The following is a 22,262-nucleotide window of genomic DNA, read 5'->3' on the forward strand; positions in this document are numbered from 1 at the left end:
AGAAAAAACATGCAGGTAGGTGCATTGGCTAGGCTAAATTACTCCTAGGTGTGTGTGTGTTTGATAGTTGTCCCAATCAGGGTGTATTCCCAGCTCGCGCGCAGAATAGCCTCCATAAAAATAAATGAATGGATGAATATTCCCAAAAGTCGCAGTGTTATATTTCTTGTATATCAGTAAAGATCATCCATAAATACTCATTTGGAATATTTAATAGGATATTGTTGAAAAAGCGTGTTATAATAATAATAATAAGAAGAAGAAGAAGAAGAAGATTCCTTGTCCGTTATAAAGACCTTTTTAAAGCTTTAGGTTGCCTGATCGAGGCTTTAAACTTCAGAAAACACCAGTTAAGAACATCAGGAGAGTGAAGTGTGAAGTGTTACCTGTCTCTGGTCGCGGTTCCACTTTAATACCGAGCTTTCATTTAGCACCGGGAGCTCGGCATGAAGCGCGCGCTCACGGAGTGTAGTTTGGACAGATAAGAGCCACGGATCCCGCCGACCTGCTGCATCGTGACAGAGCATAATCTCCACCGCAGAGAAAAGTTACATCCTGAACTTCTATTTCCAGCACACTGAAAGCCACAAGAAGAAACTTGCATGCGCCAAAATGCTAGAGAGAGAGAGAGAGGGAGTGAGAGGGAGGGAGAGAGAGAGAGAGAGAGAGAGAGAGAGAGAGAGGGAGTCAGAGGGGGAGAGAGAGGGGGAGAGAGAGAAAGAGAGAGAGAAAGAGAGGTAGGGAGAGAGAGAGGGAGTGAGAGGGAGAGAGAGAGAGAGGGAGTGAGAGGGAGAGAGAGAGAGAGAGAGAGGGAGTGAGAGGGAGAGAGAGAGGTAGGGAGAGAGAGACAGAGAGAGAGAGAGAGAGAGAGAAAGAAAGAGAGAGAGAGTATCCTTAATGGAGAGGATCAGTCACCTGGTAAAGCACTCCAGCACAGGCTGTGAATGTTTTCCCTGTTGAAGGAGGACCTGAGAGAGTGTGAGAGAGAAATATTTTGATTTTAAAAATCACATACATGTGACACGTGATCGTATGTCCTGAAACTGCACGTGAACATTTATCTGAACATGAACTATATAGTTAAAAATGACCACATGAAAATTAACAAGTTATGTAAAAAAAAAATTAAATAATAAAATTAAATAATAAATCACATGTAGAAAAAATTAAATAAATGAACCACAAATGATCACATATGGGGGAAAAAAAAAAAAATGAATCATCATTGGGGGGTTATAAACACATGCACTACATGTATAAGAATGAACAAATGAATTCATTATGTGGAGAAAAAAAAATAAACCACATGGCCTACATGTGGAAAAGTAACGTGGGGGAAAAAACCATGAAAAGAATTACATACATGAAATACTAACCTGAAAATCTTGTGTAACTCTAAAAAAAAAAAAACTACACGTGAAACATGAATGCAAAAGTAAATGCAGACTAATCCTGGTAACAAAATCACACGTGGAGGGAAAAATGAACGATTCGTGTGAAACGTGAAGAAAAAAAAAATGATGTGGAAAATTAAATTCAGATGCGTAGTGCACCAGTGTGAGAAAAGTGTGACACATGACGGGTGAAGTTCTACAAACCACAGGTGTAAAAAGGAACATGAAGTTTGTGTGATAGCAGTAACACTACACATGGTAGTGTGTGTGTGTGTGTGTGTGAGAGACTATATTCTTATTAAACACATCTTTATTAAACACACTTTCCATGTTAATCCACTTTTTTGGAGTACAATTCGACACTAAAGCTCATCATTTCCTACATGCACTGTGTGTTAATCAACCTCTACCCATGTTCCGTGTGTTTCTGACCACAGCATACTGTTGGCTGGATTATTTTGGGTTGGTGGACTGTTTCTCAACCCGTTCCTCGATGGACAGATGGGTTCCAGTCAGTAATCGTAAACCTGAAACGTGACCTGTATTGTACAGTAAGTGTACCACACCGGTTCCCAACCCTGGTCCTGAAGAACCCTCGGGCCGGCACAAATGACCTGCTTCAACTGACCACATCAAGCAATGTTAACAGCCGAGCAACTAACTGAGCACGTTAACAGCACTTCCATTGTAATGTACATCACATGACTTAGATATTTGTTGTTTTTTCCCCCCCCTAAAAAAAAAAGCCATGTTGCAGTGGATATGAAAAAAAAGTTTCTTATTCTCATGTGGGTTTAATACGTGAAGGAAATTTTTTTTTGTGTGTGTAATAAATAATAAACAGGTCTGAAAGGGTTAACAGCCCTTTCTGAGATGAGGTGTGTGTGTTAGAGCAGGGAAAACCCCTAGAGGTGTACATTTCAGACTTCCACACAATATGATACGATTCGATTGAGTAGTCTCCGATTGATACGAGACAAGAACTTGGGTAGGGATACCTTTAATTCATGAATGATGATGATGATGATGATGATGATATGGAGAAGGACGATTTTAAATGTATCAGTTAGAGATACAGGTGAATCACATCGCTGTCCTATTTACACATCAGTTTAATACTATTTTTCACACACACACATACAATTATCATCATCATTAATAATGAATTTGTGATCATTGCCTTTAGATTGATGCGTTTCGATTCAAATCAATGGTTCATTACACTCCAAAAAAAAAAAAAAACACAACAGTAAAATGTACAAGACAGTGTGTTCTCCAGAACCAGGGTTGGGAACATATGGTTTACTGCATACAAAGGCCACTTAATGTAGGTTGAAGATACAGTGTCAGTTAAACTTTAAATACATTAAAGGTGGGATATGCAATTTTTGTTGTTGTTGGTGGTGTAAAACAATTTAGTGGGTTGGGATTCTCCACATATTTCAGTCACTGTAGTATAAAATATTTGCTTAGGGGGGGAAAAAAAACAACAAAAAACACTCTAGTCTCTGTAGCACTCCGGGTCAGCAAAATCCAACCAATCAGGACGAGGTAGTGCTGTAGTCCTGAAGCCTTTCCAGTGCTGCAAACCTTAAAGTTCAGCTTGACCTCTGACTTTTACAAAGCGCTGACACTGGAGACTCCTTGCGTAAATGTTAAATAACATTAATCTGTTTAGAGAAAACTTACATGCTGTTTCCATTCCATTTAAACCCACGTTTAATCTTGGACTTTGAAATGGAAATAAAAAAAAGAATGAAGGCCAAGTCTTCTGAATCACTGTTTGATTTCTGCGGACTGTTGAAACTCTTCCCTGTGTGCCCCACATCAGCCTTTAATCCACACACACACACACACACACACACACATCAGTGATGTGAGTTAGTTTGCCTTGGGGTTTTTCCTGCGCTGCTATCGAAGGATTAGAGCTGGATTAGCTCTACGCAGGTCTGCCAGCAGTGTTTCACGTTGCGTGACATTTCTGTGGACAAGCCATATTAATTAAAACCAACAACAAACAGGACTGCAGATTTAAATCCCACCACATCCAGTGAAGACGTCGCTCATTAATCCTGATCCCGGAGTTCTGCTTCGGCATTAATCGGACAGATTTCATCCAGCGATTTAAGCTCACAGCTCCAGGGTTTGATCCTGAGCTCTGTGGAGGTGCACATGTTCTCTCTGTTGGTCTTGTGTGCATGTGATGGGGTTTCCTCCGGGTTCTCCAGTTTCCTCACACCTGCCAAGAAAAAAAAAACACCATGCCAGAAGGTGGACTAGCTACTTTAAATTAGCTCTAGGTGTGAATGTGTGTGTGTGTGCGCCATACCCTGGGTATCACACATCCTACCTGACACCCAGTGTAACTCATTTCCTGTTTTAAACGTATAATTCTTTACAACTTAGACGAGTAATTCTGTTGTGTCACTTTATGGGAACTTGTAAAAGTGTTAAGATTTCACCTTGTGACAGATTTTCCACACCACTACACATTTCTCCTCAGTGCCTTATATGGGATCATACAGGATATAAAAGAAAATCATTTACAAAATGTCCGGTTCGAGCCCGTGTGTGTGACTTTGTACCTGTTGAATGCAGGAAGGACGTTAACCATGAGCGCATGACTATAAATCTACATAACTTTGTACATATCCATCCAACTTCTTCCACTTTATCCTTCTCAGGGTCAGGGGGAAACCTGGAGCCTATCCCAGGGAGCATCGGACACAAGGCGGGGTACACCCTGGACAGGGTGCCAATCCATCGCAGGGCACACAAACACATACACACTCACACACCCATTCATACACTGGAGGAGGAAACCCCCGCAGCACGTGGAGAACATGCAAACTCCACACACACAGGGCTACGGTGGTATACTTTTATACACTTTTATACAGGGTGGGAATCGAACCCCCGACCCTGGAGGTGTGAGGCGAACGTGCTAACCACTAAGCCACCGTGCGCCCCCTTGTACATTTCCCTCTTTTTTTTTTTTTTGTTTTTAATTAACAGTAATCATGTGTATAAAAGTGATCTGTCTACAGATCAACGTACCAGCAATACAACATCTGTATCTGTGTGTGTGTGTGTGTGTGTGTGCGTGTAATTAAAGGATATGTAGAGAGCATATTTTGAAACAAAAACACTCCTGTTATACGGATGAGAAGCTAACTACTGCACATTCCTCACCCTGGTAATTACACACCTAAGACTTTCCTGTGAACTTGTACCGATAAAGAAGAACATTTTTCACGCTCTGCCAAGCAACCTGAAAAGATGTATGCAGGCGGAGTACCGCCTTGACAGATTCAGCCCACTCCTGGTGCGCCGTCTCCGGTGGTGGCTGTTGATTTTGGAAACGCACCGTGTTTTCTTTCATTACTCAAACAGCCGAGCAGTCAAGAGTTCATCATTCTCTTTTAATATCCTGTAAAATACAGAACAAAAGCGCAAAAAAAAAAAAAGACAACCCAACAACCTCTGTGCAAGAAAAGTCATTTGGATCTGATCCGACAGCATAAAAAGAGAGAGAGATGCTGAAACATAAACCTGTCTTATCTCTTCTAGTGTTTCGCAGTTAGACAGCGGACAGAAAAAGAACCAGACTGGATTTTTCACTTTGTGTCTGTATTAGCAGCACCGTTAGGAAGACCGACGTTAGCAAAACGCACTAGTGTATGACTTTTACTGCTCCTCTGGGACACTTGTGAGTGGGTGAACAAGCATTAAAAACATCACAGGCATCATGTTTTGTTTTCTTCAAAGATCATTCCCTTTTTCTCAGTTAGAGCTTAAGTGTGTGTGTTAACGAGTCTCACAGAAGAGTCAGTCTGTCCCTCTGAGTCAGTTCAAAATCTCTACATTTGACTAATCTCCATAGGAGACTGTGTTTGGAAACGGATGAAGACGAAGAAGAAAAAAAAAAAAAAAAAAAAAAAAAACGTGAGGAATTTGTTTTTTTTTTTTTCCTGGGCGGAGTAAACATCCTTTCATTTCTCGCCACACACTTTCCGTTTCATCGCTCTCCTCCCTCTCATTTGGTGTCGGAGAGCGTGTCGAGGCAGGCGCGCGTGTACGCTGGTGTGTCCCTCGTCTCGAGCACGCAGTCCCTCACCATCTCTACAAACATGGTGGGCCAGAGCTTGTGCAGCGCTTCTCTCTTCACGCTGGTGCTGGACGCCGTGTGCACGAGTCCTCGCAGGTACTGATCGACCACGGAGCTGCGCTCCGACACCTCGCTGCTGCTCTCCTGAGGACATTTAGAGCTGGGATTAGAATTGACGAGCTGGACACGGAATGACTGAGAGACCCGAGTTTCACTCTAATATACAGTAAAATGAATTCATTCCTCTGAAAAGCACAACACGAATATCTGTGGAGTCGATATGTGAATAGAACTTCTCAGTTTTATGCAAATACTATGCAAATTAGGCTCCAGATCCAATCCTATGCTCTGGGGTGTCATTATAATTCTGTCCTCTTACAACTTCGGTTCATACACGTGTCTTGTTCCCATTTAATACTATCAGGGAATTAAAATTTTTTTTTAAAAAAAGTAAGAATAAACGAATAACAATAGTTTAATCATTTCCTATGGCTAGATCGCTAGATTTAAGTCTTCCAACATGGGAAAGTCTTTACGACAGAGGACTGTGCATGCATTATTGCATGAGATTGCATGAGAACTTGTTCTGCAGAAGTCCCACAACATTAACAGTCAGTATACACGTAAAACGGACAACATGTCGTCCTTTATTAATAAGAAATTTGGCTGCTTGGAATATTTCGCTTCGAGTCGTCCGTTTAAGTAAAGATTTATTTGTAAATAAAATCTTCGTTTTCATCTAATGAAAGAAATGGATACGTCGGCACGATTATATTTTTGTCTATGACACTGATTTCAAACATTTAAATCACACACCTTCAGGTCAAAAGGTTTTTAAGATCATGAGAAACATTTCAGTCGAGTGTCCACAAACTTTTGACTCAGTGTATATTTTAATAAAAAAATTTTTTTTTAAAAAAGAGACAGCCTTAAATTGACTGTCAAAATGTGGACCACGCCCCTAAAAGCTACACGCCCAGAATAAATAACTCTAGATCGACATCAGCAACTTACTTACCTAGTGTGAAGCAGAATTAGTCTAGTGTGTGTATGACAGTATTCTTAAGGTCATGTGACGCAGAATGAACTGTATGTATGTAAAATATTCATTGTATAATACTATAATGTGCATCTGTTAATAGTGAAAGACAGAATAACTGTCAAGGTCTATGTATCTACAGTAACTGTGTGTGTGTGAAAGAGTGTGTGTGTGTGTGTGTCACCTCTGGACTCTCAGAGCTGGAATCCTTGCTGTGGTAGTTAAAGAGTGCGCGGCTCATGCTCTCCCCCAACAGCTTCCCGTTCTCCCTCAGCTCTTCAGGGCTCAAACCGAACCTGCGAACTCTGCCCTCCAGCAAGAACTGCAGCTGCCTCTTCCTACGGAGAAAGACAGTGAATCTTCGAGGTTGGCGCTTTGTAACCGTCAGTAAATTTTCCGACGTGGGAAAGCCTTTCGGATTCTGTGCTCGCCGATTTCTGCGTTCTGTGTTTTTCTGGTCTTATTAACTTATTAGAGAGAGAGAGAGAGAGGAAAAAAAAAGGAGAGAGAGAGTTTACAGCTGCTATATAGTAAGTGGAACGATCCACAAGACCAATGCAACTATAAACGGATAAAAAGTGCAAAGTGTCACTCTTTAATGAATAAATAATAATAATAAGAAGAAGAATTGCTGGTACAGGAAAATAATTCATTTCAGTGAATTGATCCTGTCACGGATTATTTTCCTAGAACAGCACTCCGTGTGTGTGTGTGTGTGTGTGTGTGTGTGTGTGTGTGTGTGTGTGGGAAAGATAACACGATTACCCCAGTTGTAATATAATGTATACATGTAGAGGAGTGGGAAGGAACAGGAGTAATGAGTAATGTTCCATCATAAGGTGGATGAAAGGCAGCACAGAACCGGCCGGCTCCGGTTCTCTCTGCCAGCGATCCAACAACACACTGCCTACCTGCAGGGTACGGCACGAAAGCGGGTGTGTGTGCGAGACAGTGTGTGTGGCTCAGGGTTTTAATCAATCAGAGGTAGGAGATGAAAGATGTGTGTGTAAGAAATGGAGGTGTGAAGGTTCTACTCTAAAGCTCCTGAATGAGGAGATGCTACAGTAGAATATGAAACTGATATCTAGAACATTACAGTACATAGTGAAATATGAGCTCATGGGTAGGCGATCAAGCTGGAAGGAGGCGTGGGAGAGAGTATGTTTTAGAAGATCTCACCTGGAGCCTGAGATGCTTAGGTTCTCTCTCGCTTTCTCTCTCTCTCTCTCTCTCTCTCTCCCTCTCTCATGGGCTAAAAATGGCAGCTGCCTTGAACAAGCACTGGCCTGCCATCATCACACTGCCATACAGTATGTGTGTACACACTCTCATATACAGCTATAAAATATTCACACACACACACACACACACACACACACACACACACACACACAGCCTTTTGGCACCTCACGGGGTGCCACAGGAAGGAAAATCTACGAGAAGCTAATCACAAGACTTCCGTTATACCATTATACCACGGCGCTACTGTACTCTCAAATCCGATTCATCAGAAAGGGGTGACGTTTTCTGTGAGCTTAGGAACGAGTCTCCAGTTCTCCAACACTCACATATGAAAGACGTAAAGGTTTCTTAATAACATGCCAAGATGCATACTTCTGTCTTATTATCTCCAAGAGGCTGGTGAGGGAACGACGTTTTTAGCGCAGATGTTTTTCATGGACGTCCCACAACGTAACTATAAACAGATAAAAATGTCATTCTTCAATCAATAATATATTGTTAGGTTGGGAGAATTGCTGTGGTATAAGAGGAATAAAACACTTAGGGACATGCTGTTATAGGAAATAATCAACTTCAGGATGGTAATGGCGTCAGGCTGGATCACGCCACTCGGTCGTTGATTATTTTCCCCATAACAGCACACTCCATGCGTTTTACTCCGTACGGATGATAGATACCCTTAAGGAATACGTTTACTAATCCATTGCTTTTGAAAAGATTTATCGCCACCACACCGTCAGTGTGGCTGAGAATTTCAGACATCTGGGTCCAACGGGTTTCGGGAAACTGGGTCTGATAGGTTTCTGAGATGTTATCGTGAGGCGCCGGCTTAAATGTGACAGCACTGTGAAGCTACAGAGGAACTAATGGGTAATTTTGCGCTGCAGTGCTGTCTGGTGCCATAAGCAGCTTTACTGAACAGAGCTGACAGATGGAGTCAGAGGTGGGTTTGGCCGGGATGAGGAACTCCTGCTGATGCCAAGCAGGTACCATCCTGCTCCAGAGTAAATACGGGTCAATATATAGGCACACACACACACACACACACACACACACAAATGCCAAATGTATTCGAAATCCAATCCACAACCACACAGTCACTCAAGCAGACACATAGCTCAAACACTGCACTGCATTTTGGGTAATAAACTGTTACTCGGATGTCGTTGCGAGACGAAAAGCAAACACAGACTCACGAGAACGCCACACACATGTACTGTATGTGCACTACACGTGAACACACACCTAGACTCCTCCAGCAGCAGAAGCAGTCGACAGTGTGGCGTTTCCGTCGAAGCCACGTGACCCAGGGTCCCAAAAAGGCGCTCGGCCGCCATGACGTCGTTCAGTGTCACCTGGTAACACGGACGAAAAGGATAAGATGTTAAATAAAAGATCAACAAAGCAAACATATTTAATGTGCTGTATTTACTGGAACCACAAAATGTCTTGCCAATATGCAGGAAAGAGTAAATGCATTCTCGCCATCCAGTCATTAGCCTGTAACGACTACATCATTAGCTGTGAATGCGAAGTTAATGTCTGTGCGTGTGTTTAATGAATAAGCCTGTCCGCTGTCTATCTTTAGTGTTTACAGTGACACACTGCTGCCGATGCTGCTGCTATCGATCGTATGCAGTGCAGTTTGTGCTTGGATGCCAGTGTGTGCAGGTGTGTGTACCTCCGTGCCGTTGATTCTCTGCAGGTTCAGGTGGTTGAGTCTGTAGATGAGGAAGGCTCGCCACAGAGCCAGGCTCACTACGGGGTTTCCTTCCGGATCGATGGTCACCTGCTCCAGCCTCTTTACCTGCGCTAGAGCTGCTAATTGCAGCAGCCGTGTTATATTAGTCTCCATAAAGATCAGGTGCTGAGGAGAGAAGAGGAGAGAAGGAGGGAAAGAGAGGAGGGAAATACATCAAAGAGAATGAAAAGTAGAGGAGGTGAAATTTAATACGAAGAGTAGAGGAAAAAGGAGATGAGAAAAGAAGAGAAGAGAGACAGAGGAGACAAGGACAGGATAGAAAGAAGACAGAAAGATACAATGAGAGAAAGAGTAGAGAAAAGGAGTAGAGAGAAGAGAAGGAGGGAAAGAGAGGAGACAAGGACAGGAGAGAATGATGACAGAAGGGGAAAAGGGAGGAATATAATAGGAATAGGAAGAGTAGATGAAAAGGGAGAAGAGAAGAGAAGAGAAGAGAAGGGAGACAGAGAAGACCAGGACAGGATAGAAAGGTGACAGAACATAAAATGAGAGGACGAGTAGAGAGAAGAGAAGAGAAGGAGGCAAAGAGGTGAGACAAAGACAGGAGAGAATGATGACAGAAGGGAAAAGCAGAGGAAGAGAAATTTAATAGGAAGAGTAGAGGAAAAAAGGAGAAGAGACGGGAAGAGAAGATCAAAGAGACAGAGGAGACAAGGACAGGACAGAATGATGACAGAAGGGAAAAGGAGAGGAAGAATAAAAGAATAGGAAGAGTAGAAGAGAAGAGAAGAGACAAGAAGAGAAGTTACTGTGACAGCAAGGACACCAGGAAAGCCTTTCTGGAAGAACTGAGAGCTAATAACGTCCCATCGAGTCCCATAACAGTTCCAGGTTTTCAGAACTGTCCTTATTTCATACCCAGAATATGAACCTGTAGACATGCACAGCGCTACAGTGAACATTAGGGATGATAAGAGTGGTGGTGTAGAGAACGCTGGCTGACCGTGAGGTTGGGGAATTTGAGGCGAATGCGTGGCAGAGTGGGCACGATGCTGTCGAACTGGATATAGCGGAAGGCGATGGTAGTGACGGTGCTGGCTGTCTGCACCCCCCAGCCTCTCTCTAGAGTCTCCAGAGCCCCCGGACCGAACAGACGCACCGTCTCGCCGTCCAGCTCGGCCACGTGGCTCTCAGACAGAGACAGACTCTGCACGCTGGCGCCCCCTGCCTCCTGGAGTCTGGAAACGTCAAAGACAGAGAGCATTAACAGGTCAGGGCCTTATCGTAGCTACTTAAGACTTAAAGAGCGAGCGTGAGGCAGTATAATCTTTGACTGATCTTTGTGCTAAAGTGCTTTCGGGATCCTTGCCCAAAACAACTGCTCGTGAAGTTAGCTTTAATTTAATAACAGAAATGGTATCGGTAACACATGTGCCCTTCAAGCACGGCTCCCGCGTCAAAGGCGAGTCATATAGTGCTAAAACGAGGATTGCTTTTAAATAACTGCTCCACTTTTAACGCTTGCCAGGACTCGTATCCAACACATGTCTGCGGGTTCAGTTAGTTGTCCAAGTAAAGTTATTTATATAATTTATCCCACAGCACTGTTGAATTCTCGAATCTGATTGGTTAGAAGGTGTTTTCTGTAACAGCACACCTCAGACAGGAGTGACAGTATTGCAAATATCGCTGGTTTATGGTTTTAAAAAGTGTTTTTAAAAAAATCATTTTCACTAAGGAGATGTTTATATAACATCGTTGTACAAACTAATCTCGAGTGCCAGTGAGGTTTCCGCCATGGGAATGTCTTTCGGAGGACTCTGCACTTTCTAGCGTCTCGGTAACATGACAAGCTGCATTCTTAGAGAGTTATAACTCTAAACGAGAGATAAAAAAAGAGGCTAGTAAGGAGGAACAACTGTTATAGCTGCTAAAACGTAAGTGAAAACTTGTTTCACGGATGTTCCGCAAGTGTAAATGAATAAAAAGTACGGCGTGTCGTTCTTTAATAAATAAACAGTTGAAACTGCTGACAAATTGATGAAGTATCACCAATAAAACACTTCGGGACCTGCTGTTATTGTAAAACAATCATCTTCGAGGTGGTGCAGCATTACACCACTGCATCCTCGATTATTTTTGCTGTAACAACACACCTGGAAGTCTTTACACACACTTGTGTTGATGGAAAATTTACAAAGCTTTAGCTATAAGCTTCCTGTAATTGTACCACAAACATGCCTTGGCTCTTCAGCTATGTTTGAGGGAACTGTTGTATATTTCTTATTTTGGTTACATTATTTATTGAATTGGACACTTTAGCTGAATGGAGCAGAATTCATTCTGGGATTCCTACAGCAGCCTTGATACAGGACGTCCTCACATAGAGGCCACCGAGTACAGATGTAAACACAGTAGACAGAGGAACACTGCTTACAGCGCTGAGTGCCTTAATGGTGCACTGCCAATTCCTATCTGCCCGATCCATTAGCACTGATGCTAATCGGTGAGCCTCTTACAAAGCACTGCATTTGTTGACGTGTGTGTCAATAGGACAGAGGAACTAAGTGTGTTAGTTAAAACCGAGACCTGATCAGTCTGTAGCAGAGAACAGACATCCGTCTGGCCTAATTGGCTCGCCTCCTGGGCGCTGCGCTGGAGAATGTATGGTTAAGAATGAAGCCGTGAGAGTGGAGGATCACGGTGAGTCTCAGGAAGGCTCGATATCTGGGTGGAGCTCTGTGACCCGGCACCGCCGTGGCCTCGAGACACCAACATGCCGGCGGATCGACTACACGGAGACCGGTCTTTAGCATTAAAACACCCAAATAAGTCCAAGCAGCTTATTCAAGTTTCACACACTGGCGACTCAGACTGCAGCGAGGCATGGGGTAACACTAGAGCCACAAAGGGGATCCCGAGGAGAACAGGGAGGAATGTGTCCGATTTGTTTCAGGAAGGAGCTGAATGAGGACGGGTGTGGGAAGAGCGGTGTAAAAGGTGGCCATTGTGTTTGAGGGGGAAAAAAAAAATCAAAAAAATCTATCCAGGTGATTATACATTTAGAGACAGAGAGCGCCAAAAATACAAAATGATAACGGACTAGGCCGAGATCAAAGCGAGGCATGAGGCTGACCACCTTACATAATTATTGTTGTGGTTTTGAAGAACAGAAAGCTAAAAAATTATATATAATTGGCCACATAGTTAAAAAAAAAAAAAAAAAAAAAAAAAAAAAAGAAACCCGAGAGCCGCAAACAGACTTTGATTAAGTAATGATGTGATCCTACAAAGCGTTGAACTTGGCTGAACCCAAAAGCTCATCGTGCCCTTTATTTAATCTTTATTACCTCCATCCAAGCCTAACAGATCCGAAATAAAAACCGGGCTGTTCCAGGAAGCCCTGCAAAATCGAAAGAGATATTCAGTTGAGATAAAGAAGGAAGGGAGGGTGCACCTTTTGGGATTTTCTAGAAGGGCATGTTAGCTTCAAAATCCGCCCCAATTCTCCTGATGTGCAGGACAGTCGTTATTTAAGTGTAGAAGGACCTTCGTCATTCACAGACACCAGAGAGCACTGTGTATTCCACACACTTATTAATCCATTTGGTGAGTCGGATTCAAAGTGAAACGAAGACTTTTGGTTCGTTTGCTACTGGAGTTGGTGTGGTTTCACACTGCATATAATTAAACAAACCAAAAAAGTTTTCTGAGGGGTGTATAGGGCCTGAAAATGTCCCCGCAAATCTATTCCATTCATTGGTCAGAAAAAAAATGAAACAAACTTTTAACTAATTATATATATATATATAAAAAAAGAGTTTTTGTATCGTATCAAGTGTTTATTTCCAAATCTCCAAAACACCAGTTTTCTCCAGTGATACAGCTCTGTCTTTTAGTTCAGTTTGTGCCTCATGGGTCACTTTAGTAGCTCGAAAAACCCCCAAAAATCCCCCCAAAAACAAAGAGCATGTTTGGTTCCAATCGCTAGATTTGACTGGAACCTGATCGAGAACCTCCAGAGAATTCCTCCTTCTTTCACAAGAGTGTTATTTAATGGGGGAAAAGCACAGGTACTCCACCAGACTATGGACAGTTCTGAATTTGAAAATTCTGTGCCATGTTGCTCTGTCTGGATCATAAAATCTTTAAGATGCACCTATTGTGGTTTTTCAAATATTCCCTTTCATGTAGTGTGTTATATATGTCGCTGTTTGTGAATGTAAAAAGTCTGCAAAGTTTCAAAAATCAAAGCGCACGACAAACAGAGTTATCGACTCCCAAAAGAAGGAATCGATTCTGAACAGCTGAATCGAGTCGTTAATGATTCCAGACTTTACTTCCTGTACTAACCTACGTAGGTTTATAACAACAAACCCCGCCTCTGGTCTTCATCGGCTGCTCGCTGACAGACGGAGCAGAAACTCGTTACGGTAGTGGGCGTTTCCTTTTTGAAACACGCTGACAGCGGAAGACCAATCACAACAGACTGGGACATCAGTCTAGAGCAGAGTATGCTCTCTGAAAGGAGGAGTTTAGAGTGAATCGTTTAGAACGGATCATTGAACGAGTCGTTTGTGACACTGGGGGAAAAAAGATAATGCTGCAGTTTAAACTATGAGCACGTTAAAGTGTTTTTTGACCTCGGATGCGTGTAAATCTATTGTATGAGACCGTTAAAACTAAAATAGGCACGTTTCAAAACCATAATAGGTGCGCTTTAAACTGACCGCATGAGCGGACTTTCAGGCGCCAGGAACTGACAGGAAGCCCTGATCCCTCACCTTAATCAGCCAATCTCAAAGCACACAAATACATGCACATGGAGCTGCTGACAACTAGCACGCAGATAAAACCGAGTCAGTGCTGCAAGGTGTCGCACTGTTGCCTGCAATCCCACATAACGGATGAGCATCATCCTGGAGACCTGGTCCCTGAAACAAACGTGTCCAAATACAACGTGATGGAAAGATGAAGAAGGTGAAACGAAGTCGTGTCCTCGGGTTGCCTGTAAGAAACTGAACGAGCTCCAGCTGAAACACGTCCAACAATAATAGCTATTTTTAAAGAAGCTGAGGTATGGGTGTGATGTATTTTCGAACGCTCTGGCTGGCACGCAGCATTGTGTTTGACGTATTTAATAGGTCAAAGCAGAACAACCTCAGAGCAACTCGTTTATCAGGACATTTATCCTCGCTGGCTGGCTGACTGCGTTATCTCACACACAGAGTCATGGAGCTGGCCTGAGGTGTGGGAAGGTAACGGATGGGAGGAGAAACACACTCCAGCTTCTGCTTGTGTTCTCTCTGGCTCTCTTTCATTCACAGTATCAGAATCTGTAAATACGTACAGCGTATTCCCATCAGTTATTTTTATGATGCTCTTTCCTGTTCTGTAAAGAACATGACTATAACTTTACGTACTACGCAAACAATATGATCAGCATGAAGTCAGGTTGTTTGGTGAAAGTTCTTCACGAGTCCTTTGTTTGTCCTGAGATCCTGCACATTCTTTGCTTTTCCAGCATGTTCTGCATATCTGACTCCTTTCCAACAGTGTCCATATGATGTTGAGAGCCATCTTTTCACGCTGAGGACGACTGAGGGACTCGTACACAGCTATTACAAAAGGTGCCAACATTCACTGATGCTCGAGAAGGCAACATGATGTATTCAGAGCCGGGGGGTGTAAACTTTTGAACAGGATGATCGGTGTATATTATTATTTTCTTTAAAGATCTTCAGAAGCTACATAAGATAGTTACATGTTTCCCAGAAGACAAAATAATAACGATTTACACCGACCATCCTGTTCAAAAGTTTGCACCCCCTTGGCTCTTAATGTATCGTGTTGCCTTCTTGAGAATCAATGATTGTTATGAACTCAACCGAATGTTTGGAAGAACATCCTGCCAAGTTTCAAGCTTCCCTGGGTTAACAAGGGTTAAATTTGATCAACCATGACCACTGCCAATTATTCGGCTCAATTGTAGCACCTAACCTAAAATACCGGTTTCGGTTACACGATACAATTACACGAAACACAACTAATCCGCCTAAGCTAATGTTAAAACTACCTCTCCGTCTCATGTTACTCACTTAGGAGTTCGGAATGGTTAATGGTTCTAGATTTTAAAAAGAAAGAGATTTTACTTTGTAAAAGTGAACCTGCTGGTGTAGCGTGCCATTTTTCTGAGAGTGTAAGACGCTAACCAAGCTCCTACTCTCAGATAGGAATCCATTCAATAGAGGGTTTCTCTTACAGAAAAAGGGTCCACGTAGAGCCCGTTTACAAAGCTAGAACTGTTACCCGTGAAGGTAGACTACTGCGATGTCATAAGACCAAATTTGAGATCAGTTAGGCACAGCACAATGATGCAGCTGGTAGTGTTAGTGCCTCAGGGTTTGAACTCCTGGGCTCTTGTGTGGAGGTATGTGTGTCTGAAGTCTTCACACTTCCTAAAAACATGCCAGAATTTAGGACTGTGGACTGGTTACACTAAAATGGCCTTAGTTATGAAGGATTTGTGAGTCCAGGTTGTATTCCTGCGTTCCTGGGATGGGTTCGACTATGATATACGCCAGAGAAAACTCCCTTGAATGGACAAACATGCTTTCTTAAAAAATTCTTAAACATGTGTGTGTGTGTGCGCGTGTGAGTGTTTTCAGAATACAGTCTGAACGTTGAATTATCTTTATAATGGAATAAACACACACACAAACACACACAGAAGCAAGTGGGCCATGTGTGTGTGTGAGGAGAGAGTGAAAGCAGATCAAACACTACAGGAATGTGATGTCACTGTGATGGGAATGCAAGTGGAGGACATGCAGAAACTTCTAGAAGTGATCTACTTAACAGGCATTAGATTCATACTGCGTTTAGCAGACTCTACATCTATTCTACAGGAGAAAGATGTGCGTGTGTGTGTGTGTGTGTGTGTGTGTGTGTGTGTGTGTGTGTATACACACCTGGGGTCTCGGGGGCTGTTGGGGCGGCTGCTAGAGCGCGCTTTACCGTCATTGCCCCCTGCTGGACGCTCAGGAACAGTGAGAGGACTCCCTCTATCTCGCCTGAGGGGGAAGAGAGAGAAATACATACAAGAGAGACAGAGAGAAAGAAATAGTTCCACGATTTTAAAAGCTGTAATTCTGGCTTTGAGGAAACATTTGACCAAATATGGTCATAGGCAACAATTATGTATGATGTCACATGACAGATACATGTTTTAACTGCTTCTATACGTAATAATGTTGAGTTCTCAATCCTGATTGGTCAGAGAATGCCGATTCATTTTCTCTAACCTCAGGTCGGACAGTATTTCTGGAAGGCAAATATGTATGCGCTCGTTCTAATACGAGCACACTCTTCAGTTAAAAAAAAAACTGCTCATCGTTCATGGAAGGATTTATGGAAGGAGTCTCCAGTGTCAGTGGAGATCAGCTGTAACGAAGTTGTCCACCATAGGAAAGTCTTCAGGACAGAAGAGCAGCATGACAAGCAGCATTTTTAAAAACAAACTTATTACTTACTACTTCAAGAGGAACTAAAGAGACCATGACGGAGCTACTGTTTATAGCTGATGTAATTTAAATGAAAACAGGAACTAATTTGTTTTACCCCAAATTGCTGGTGTATAAGAAGAATAAAATGATTCAGAACTTTCGGTTATAGTAAAATGATCCACTTCAGGGTGATCAGAGTAACTCTGCTTTAAAGAAAGTTGCCTCCTAGACTTGTGTCCATAAAAACAACCTGCTCAAGTCAAATGTTGCTGTTATGTGGATAAAATAATGATGCTCCCTGACCCTTGACATCACTGGGTCAAGGTTCCAGAAAAGCAGTATTTTAGTGCTGGAATTGAACCTATTTTACCAGCTTTAGCGGTGGACTAGGGTCATGAGAGAAAGAAGCGTCAATGAGCTCTACATTTTGACATGCGCATCAAGGTAAAGAGAGAGGTCTGGATGAGAATTGATTTGTTATTAGTGATCTCCTACTTCAGTTTTTTTTATACTCTTCCATCGACATTAATAGAATCATTCGTTAAACTACAGGATGCCTTCGACCTCTCTACCTGAGGTCATCGGGTGACGGCTCCTGAGTGATCCCATTGGTCTGTCCTGGGCTGTGGGCGGGGCTGTTCTCTGGGCTCAGCTCTTCCTTGGCGCCGTTCTGTGCTGGAAGCTCGAGAAAGCTCCTGGAGTCCTCCCACTGCTGCGCTGCATTACGGATGGCCAGTCGCCGCTTCTCCTGGGCGCAGGAAAGAAGAGGAAACGACAACATCGCAGTTTAACGGCAGCTTTTTCAACATGCTTCAGAATAGCGGCTTTCAAATGACCGGATGATGACGCAGCTCATCCTGGACACCAGAACACCCGGACAAGCAGAACTTTATTACCTGGGTCAGAGGTAATGTCTGGAACTGATCAGCTGAGATGGGAACCGATTAAATGGGATAAAACCTCTCTTTCTTCTCACATCTACCTTACAAAACAGAACCTGAAGTACTCCCTCAGAACCTCATTCACCTTTGTATAGCTCTATATATACTGTCACAAAGTAGCTTTACAGAAATCAGGGTGTAGATTTAGATCCCTCCCTGAGATGACATGAGGAAGAAACCATGATAGGAACCAGACTCCCCTGAGTGATAGCAGAGAGTGGCATTTTGTGCCAGAAGGATGAAGTGAGAAGACACTGAGAACTTTTAGCAGGGTTCTACTAAGATACACACACTGACACTATCAACAATGACACTTGACTGGTAATATGTTAAGATGCTAGACTGCATAATGTTACTGGGTTTAGTAACTCAGCCTGTCAGACTGTCCTAGTATCATTTTATTTATTTATTTTTTTCTCCCATGTACTTCCTGTTCTGCTGTAAAATTTATGAATGAATGATCTAATTTGAGTTTATGATTGGTTGATGTGCAGATGCACAATTCTTTTCTTAATAATAATTCAAATAATACAATTAATATTATAATAATAATGATAATTATTATTATCATTATTATTAGTAGTAGTAGCATTGGTTTCTATTTCTTTCCCTTCATTTTCTTTCCTTCTTTTTTGCTTTCCTTTTTTTTAGGTGTGGGTTTAATAGTCCGGGAAAATATAACTTTATATTTATAGTTCTACATTATTTATATATTTTTCTTATATAAATATATATATATATACACACACACACACACACACACACACACACACACACACACATATATGTGTGTATATATATAATCCTATATACATATATATGTGTGTGTGTGTGTGTGTGTGTGTGTGTGTGTGTGTGTGTGTGTGTGTATATATATATATATATATATATATATATATATATATATATATATATATATATATATAAAAATCCTTATCCCAACATCTTAACCGTCCTCAAAAGAGGTTTAGTGGTGGCGGGTTTAAAAAAAAAAAAAAAAGTGTCTTAATTTTTTTTCTATGTTTATATTATTAATGTTTTTTTTTTTTTAATTTTATTATTAATATAAGAACTTAGGTTCTTTACCCATCTTAAATATTAAACATAGCTCATGGCTACTACATTTTTGTTCATGTACCGTTGTCAAGTTATGTTTTGTTTTTTAATTGCTGGTTGTACAACCTTTTTTGTCTCTTTTTTTTTTACATTTATTTATTCGTCCTTGTATTTGCTTGTTTTCTACGCACAATATTTTTGTCTCCTTTGTTTGTATTAACGTATTCGTACATCTTTCCTTTTGATCTCCCACTATTAAGAGTGGCTTTAATAGTCCATATAAAGTATTTATTGTTAATAAGTCCTTATTGTCCTCTGAAGGAGGAGATAATGGTGGGTTAAAAAACAAAACACTTGCATGATGTTAAAGTGTTAAACCCCATATCTGGTACTCCACCTCATTTTAACGATCCGTGGCTTGAAGTATGACTCGATATAATAAAACTTGGGAAGCATAAAATGCAGCCACACTTTTTTGGGATGGTGAAAATAAGGCTTAAGACGATGCTGTTGGTGCCTGTGGCAATGGCAGATATTTTTGGTATCTTTCTGACCCATTTTAGTGGTCACAGATTGTTTTTTTGGCAGATTTTAGAAATACACAACCCAAGCTCAGCTCATACTTGCACAAAACAGAGCCCTGCCATTCTAACTTCTCCTTTAGAGTTTCACTGATATCCTCATTGAGCTTCATTAGACTGATGTGTTTGTTTTGTGATAACTTTCCCAACATTCTGGTACATTCTGCCTCCACATTTCTCCACCACAGGAACCAAGCAGCAGTCACCGAACTCATCACTGGCTGTCAGATGGCACAGGAGATGGTGGCGAATCACAAGCCTGACTTCAAGTGCCTATGACGTTGAGCGTCACTGTACAGTGAAAGTGAGATATCAGATGGTTTAATGAAACAAAAAAACACTAACACAGTTAATAATGACGCTCCTCTAGATCTAATCTCAATTATCACTCATTAGCTCTTTCTATCTTTTACTACGTATTACCCATGATGCAATTCTGAACGTAGAGAAACTACAAAAGGAATCTAGCTTCTTTTTGCTCCTTATAAGGTTTCTCCTCAACCAGGTATGGAATGTGCCACTCCCTCTGTGTGTGTTTGTGTAATAAGGCATAAAGGAGTTGACGTTTTATCAGGGATTAGCTGACTTCGATTACACAGAAACCATCAACACCTTTTAGTCAAATATCCGATCCACCCTCTTTTTTTGTTGCTTGTATTGCCCCAATACTGAACCTGTGTACCTCTAGCTGTATTAAAAGTGAAAACATGAACTAAAGTGGTCACTGCACAACATTAAACGTAACTACAAATAGATTAAAAAAAAAAAAAAAAAAAAAAGTAAAACATGCCCTTCTTTGATGAATAAATGAATTGTAATCCTTAGCAAACTGTTCTGGTATAAGAGGAATAAAACACTTCCTGTTATTGGAAAACTAATTCTGGGTGGCAAAGTATCACACCACCTTGTCATTGATTATTTTCCTATAACAGCGTGCTTTATTCCTTACCTAACAATGTGCGTCGAGGGAAAATTTCCCAAAAGTATTCCCCAGTGTTGTTACCCAAGCACTCAGGGCTCTTTAGTGACTCATCTAATGAGCATCCTCTTCCTCCCTGCACGAATCTAAAGAGCAGCCCGTCACTGCTAGCTCACCAGGATCTCTGCTAAAGATATTACTCTACAACAGTCACAGAAAAGATAAACAGTAATACTTAACACCTCAAACTGCAGGAAATGCAAAGAAAAGTGACAGGATATTTAGTGTCTACCTTGTGAGCGGCTTGTTTGTGGCTCTCGCGTTTCTTCTCATCCTCCTTTCGCGCTAAAAGATTTGCCACGCGTCTGTCCTCCTCCTGCAGGACAAATCCAGAGACACTCTCTGTTCACACATCAGCTACAGCAAGATGTAGATTATACATGGACAGAACACACAGGTTAGAAGGGCATGAAAAGAATGTGATGCGTACTGTATGTGTGCGCGTCCAAGGACGTGAAAGGAGCTTTAAAGCAAGCGTGCGAGTGTGAGAACGATCATGCGTGGAGTGGATATTGTGTAAAGCCGTCTAAAGCCGCCGTTACACGGGGATTTGTAAGGAAAACATCATCTTCATAATCTATCATGCTAAGAATAAACACATTACAAAAAACGTGATGTTTAACAACGAAAAATTTATAATCATTGATGCGGTGGGTGAGGTTTTCTGTAAGAAAACACTTACGGAAGGAGTCTCCAGTGTCAGCGCTTTGTAAAGTTTGGACGGACGGCTTTAGAGCTTTATGGTTTCTCTCTAACATGGAGGGAATGACTGCTTCATAGCCATTATGACGTAAGTGATAACGTTACGCTAACTGGTTCTCAGGACGTTCCACACCATTCACTGTAGCTATAAATGGATAAAAAGTATGATGTGTTGATCTTTAAGAATTTCTATTAAAAAATGCTTAATGCTGACAAATTGCTGTAGCATAAGCACAGTAAAAGACTTCAGGATGTGCAGTTATTGGAAAATAATCATCCCATTGTTTGTTATTTTCCTATAACAGCACACCCTTGAGTGTTTTATTCCATACTAATGAACTAAGACTTCTGTATATATATTATATGATGACTGACAGCTTTTGTGAGGTTTGGTTACATAATGAGCCTGATGCAATAACTAGCACAACAAAGTGTGTAGCCTTCAGCCATAGATACAGAAAAAAAAAAACATTCCACAGATTATAATCAGCCTAAACAACCAACAAGGGAAAATGAAATCAGAGCAGGCATCTTTGAAACAAAAACCCCATCAGTTTATCCGCAGTGCTATAAGCGACGAGATGCATGTAAAAGTAAAACATTTTCCTGGATTCATTCACAGATGTCAATCAGCTGACACTGCTTTGTGAAAACAGTATCTGACGGGCATGTCATATCACACCCATACACCTTCCAAGCTTCAACACGTCAGTCAGCACGAGATCCCCGCAGGTAGAGGCACTAAAATCTGCAGAGGGATATAGCAAGAGCTGAAACACTCTCCCTTTAGAACAGTCTGGAACTTGCTCTGCATGCCATACTGAAACAGAGAAGTGTGGGTGGACCACTACAGCAGCTCAGGAGTTGGGAGGAAATGATCTAGCTGAGCCAGATTTCCCTTTCACAACACAAGCTACACTACACCAGTCACTCCTGATTAACAGGGAATCCCAACAAGATTTCCACTTCTTCACATTTTCCTGATCTGCCATAGCATGCTGAGCTGCTCCACT

General features: G+C 41.7%; 1 protein-coding gene across 10 annotated transcripts in view; it reads right to left on the reverse strand.

Moving 5' to 3' along the window:
• Positions 1-4,802: 4,802 nt before the first annotated feature.
• LOC128607008 (leucine-rich repeat-containing protein 49) overlaps positions 4,803-22,262 on the reverse strand; it is a 47,474-nt gene continuing 30,014 nt past the window's right edge. For 4 of the 10 annotated variants that reach the window (XM_053623613.1, XM_053623612.1, XM_053623615.1 and 1 more), the window contains 8 exons: positions 20,780-20,863; positions 17,563-17,738; positions 16,457-16,558; positions 10,489-10,723; positions 9,465-9,650; positions 9,029-9,138; positions 6,726-6,879; positions 4,803-5,646 (listed from right to left, as the gene is read on the reverse strand). In XM_053623613.1, the coding sequence (XP_053479588.1) occupies positions 5,431-5,646; positions 6,726-6,879; positions 9,029-9,138; positions 9,465-9,650; positions 10,489-10,723; positions 16,457-16,558; positions 17,563-17,738; positions 20,780-20,863 (1,263 nt within the window). In that variant the 3' untranslated portion in view covers positions 4,803-5,430. Of the gene's footprint in view, positions 5,647-6,725; positions 7,009-7,720; positions 8,778-9,028; positions 9,139-9,464; positions 9,651-10,488; positions 10,724-16,456; positions 16,559-17,562; positions 17,739-20,779; positions 20,864-22,262 lie in introns of those variants that run through there. The other 6 variants (XR_008385787.1, XR_008385789.1, XR_008385788.1 and 3 more) reach the window with 6 other exon arrangements.

Source organism: Ictalurus furcatus, chromosome 4 (genome assembly GCF_023375685.1).
Source record: "Ictalurus furcatus strain D&B chromosome 4, Billie_1.0, whole genome shotgun sequence".
NCBI lineage: Eukaryota > Metazoa > Chordata > Actinopteri > Siluriformes > Ictaluridae > Ictalurus > Ictalurus furcatus.